We start from the raw sequence: 3,243 nt of genomic DNA, 5'->3' as shown, positions 1-3,243 counted from the left end.
CCCCGATTTTTCATCACTCAGTGTACTTAACTGCTTGAAATCTAAAGCGGGTTTTCCCTCACTGAGACAATCCTCCTCATTTTCTAAATTAGTCGTTCTCCCCACTCCCACCCCACTCATACTCCTTAGATAAATTCCGTGCACTGTATTGGAGAGTAGCATGTAATGAGAACCACTAAGAGAAAAATGAGAAATAATAAAAAGATTGCCTACGGTGGAAAGTAGGGGTGTGGGTAGGAAATGGGGGAGAGAATCCTAGTAGTTGTGGGTATTCTTGTATGTTGATAAAAGTTAGGTTAACGTAGGGAGATCTTAAGCTGCTGGGGACTTGCTACTGCTGCGTAGTTGTAGAGGGGAGGAAATTTTTCTTTCACTGACTTAGTGTTTCTCTCTCTCCTCCTCTCCCCTCCTCCTCTCCACAGGAGGCGTGCGAAGCGGCTTGGCGGGCAGTGACTCCGGCTGTGAAAGAGGGAGTTCACTAAGAGACCGGCGGGTGTGTGTGTGTGTGTGTGTGTGTGTGTGTGTGTGTGTGTGTGTGTGTGTGTGTGTGTGTGTTTGTGTGTGGGTACGCGCGCGCGCGCGCGCGTGTGTGTGTGTGTGTGGCGCCTGCCCAGGGGATATGGACTCCGATGCCAGTCTGGTGTCCAGCCGCCCGTCCTCACCGGAGACGGATGACATCTTCCTTACAGCCCGGAGCAAGGGTAGCGGCGGTGGGGGTGGCGGTGGCTTCTCCGGGGGCACGGTCTCTTCTTCCACACCAAACGATTGCCAGTCGGAGCTAAGCGTGGAGCTTCGAAACGCCATGGGCGCGGCGGGCGTGCACCCGGGGGACAAGCTGGGCGGCGGCTGCTTTAAGTCTTCGTCCTCCACCACCTCTTCTTCCTCTTCCACCTCATCATCTTCCTCGGTCGCATCTTCTACCAAGAAGGACAAGAAGCAGATGACAGAGCCGGAGTTACAGCAGCTTAGGCTCAAGATCAACAGTCGTGAGCGCAAGCGGATGCACGACCTAAACATCGCCATGGACGGACTTCGAGAAGTCATGCCATATGCGCATGGGCCCTCGGTGCGCAAGCTCTCCAAGATCGCTACTCTACTTCTGGCCCGCAACTACATCCTGATGCTTACCAACTCCTTAGAGGAAATGAAGCGGCTGGTCAGTGAGATCTATGGAGGCCACCACGCTGGTTTTCACCCCTCAGCCTGCGGGAGCTTGGCACATTCGGCGCCCCTGCAGGCGGCCGCTGCGCACCCAGCAGCTGCAGCAGCGCACGCCTCTCACCACCCGGCAGTCCATCACCCAATATTGCCGCCCGCTGCGGCGGCTGCAGCTGCGGCGGCTGCAGCCGCCGCGGTCTCCAGCGCCTCCCTTCCAGGTTCTGGCCTCTCAGCAGTCAGCTCCATCCGACCTCCTCATGGCTTGCTCAAGTCTCCCTCGGCGTCCGTGGCCACTCCGTTGGGTAGTGGAGGGGGAGGCGGTGGCAGTTTCCAGCACTGGGGTGGGATGCCCTGCCCGTGCAGCATGTGTCAGGTGCCACCACCTCACCACCATGTTTCCGGTATGAGTACGACCAGCCTCCCCAGACTCACTTCCGACGCCAAATGAGCTCAGCCACAGCCAAATAAGTCTTTGGAACGGGTTCTGGGTGGGGACCGAGAGGGTGAGGAGCAGAACTAGCTCCAGCTGTGGATCATTTTCCTAGAGAAAAGGGGAGAGGAAAGGATGAAGAACCCTGGACTGTGAATCTCTAAGAGACCGAAAAGACAGAGGCCCTAGTTGCTAAGGTCGGTGACCTTTTCCCTGTAGCCTCTGCCATCACTCCCGGACCTACAAACAAAACAAAACACTCGTTTGATAAGGCAATTTAAAGAAGGCACTGGCAACTTCCACTTCTATGTTCCCCTTCTCTTCACCAGGCAAGACACTGTTTCTTTGCTGCTGACTGAAGCCGAGAAGGATCTGACAACACTTGCACCGATTTTTTTTTTAATTTTCTTCTCTCCGTCCCCCAGTTTCTTCTTCCTATGGATCATTAATTAGCTCAGAGACCTGGAAAAATGAGTCCGAAAGGGGCTAAGTTCTGATTGCAACAGGCAGACTTGGACACACCTCATATACTAGTTCTTTTAGTCTCCCCCTTGTATAGAAGTTGGATGACGGTATTCTGTACAGCGCATACTTGTTCTTTCCATTTTCACTAATTGTATACACACACAACTCACCGTGAATTATGGCAATTTTTTATTTGTTATTTTATTTTGCTTTATTCAGCGTTGTTCTTGTTCATTCGAGTTTTTTGTTATTGTTGTTGGCTTTTTAATGTGATTTTTTTTATTTTCGCAAAAGAGGAGAGACTTGGTAGGCAAAACGAGAATAGACGTTTTTGAATTGGAGTAACCAAAACGGCCAATGCCTTTTTAGTGGTGTTCTGTTATATACATTTTAAAGGCATTTTACTTCTTTCTTCCTATTTTTTTCTGTTGCAGATCACAAAGTGTGAAGGTGGATTAGTTTCTTCGTTTCTTATGTGAAGTTTGATATCCAGTAGTTTGAAACAACTAAAAAAATGTTGTTGTAAATGTAGTCTAAGTAATTTTTGTTTGTTTGTTTGTTTTTAAAGTTTCTCTTGTGAAGTTGTAAATATAATGTCAGATGATGAAATGCGTTCCTTTTTGCTGGAGCTTTCTGTTTGTACATGTGTGCTGTATGAGGCTTGTGGTTGTCTAAAGTTTTCCTTTATTAATGTTTTCTTTAGGCCACATTTAACAATGTTATGACAAACCTTCAGTGTGCTTTCTTTGTCAAAACAAAACAAAACAGAATTCCATATTACCTTGCTGTAATACTTAGTGCTGGACTTCTTAGCATCTGCAATATAACATCACTTTTCTTATCGCTGCTCCCTGCAGAGATTTTATCATCTGTTTTATTTTTGTAAAAAAAAAAATGCTAAATAATATTTATTACTTGTTTGGTTGCAAAAACATAAAATAAATGATAAACTGTTGAAATTTTAAATAAAAACACATTTTAAGTAAGTGGCAGGTTTTTCTCATCTGTTTATAATATGAGAAAGTCTTGGAAACCTATTGCACTGAAGTATAAGACTTTGAGCTGGGAAAGAAAAAAAGTATCTGATGCCTAGGATCACTAAGAACTCCATTCCAGGAATCAGTCAAATTTGTTCTACATCCCAATAATTTGGGGGAAGATATAGTGAAGGGGAGCACTTCTCTATATTG

The 3,243-nt window shown here is 46.9% G+C and overlaps 1 protein-coding gene across 1 annotated transcript; it reads left to right on the top strand.

Annotated features, from left to right (window-relative positions):
• Nucleotides 1-559: 559 nt before the first annotated feature.
• On the top strand, nucleotides 560-3,039 carry OLIG2 (oligodendrocyte transcription factor 2). Its single transcript, XM_051991183.1, has one exon. It carries the CDS (start codon nucleotides 620-622, stop codon nucleotides 1,604-1,606), a length of 987 nt encoding a protein of 328 aa, XP_051847143.1. The 5' UTR covers nucleotides 560-619; the 3' UTR covers nucleotides 1,607-3,039.
• Nucleotides 3,040-3,243: the final 204 nt, after the last annotated feature.

Source organism: Antechinus flavipes, chromosome 3, assembly GCF_016432865.1.
Source record: "Antechinus flavipes isolate AdamAnt ecotype Samford, QLD, Australia chromosome 3, AdamAnt_v2, whole genome shotgun sequence".
NCBI classification, from domain to species: Eukaryota; Metazoa; Chordata; class Mammalia; order Dasyuromorphia; family Dasyuridae; genus Antechinus; species Antechinus flavipes.
This window is presented reverse-complemented; position numbering and strand designations above follow the sequence as displayed.

Excerpts from the sequence above, each read along its gene's own strand:
- OLIG2 (XM_051991183.1), top strand. The coding sequence starts at position 620 with ATGGACTCCGATGCCAGTCTGGTGTCCAGCCGCCCGTCCTCACCGGAG.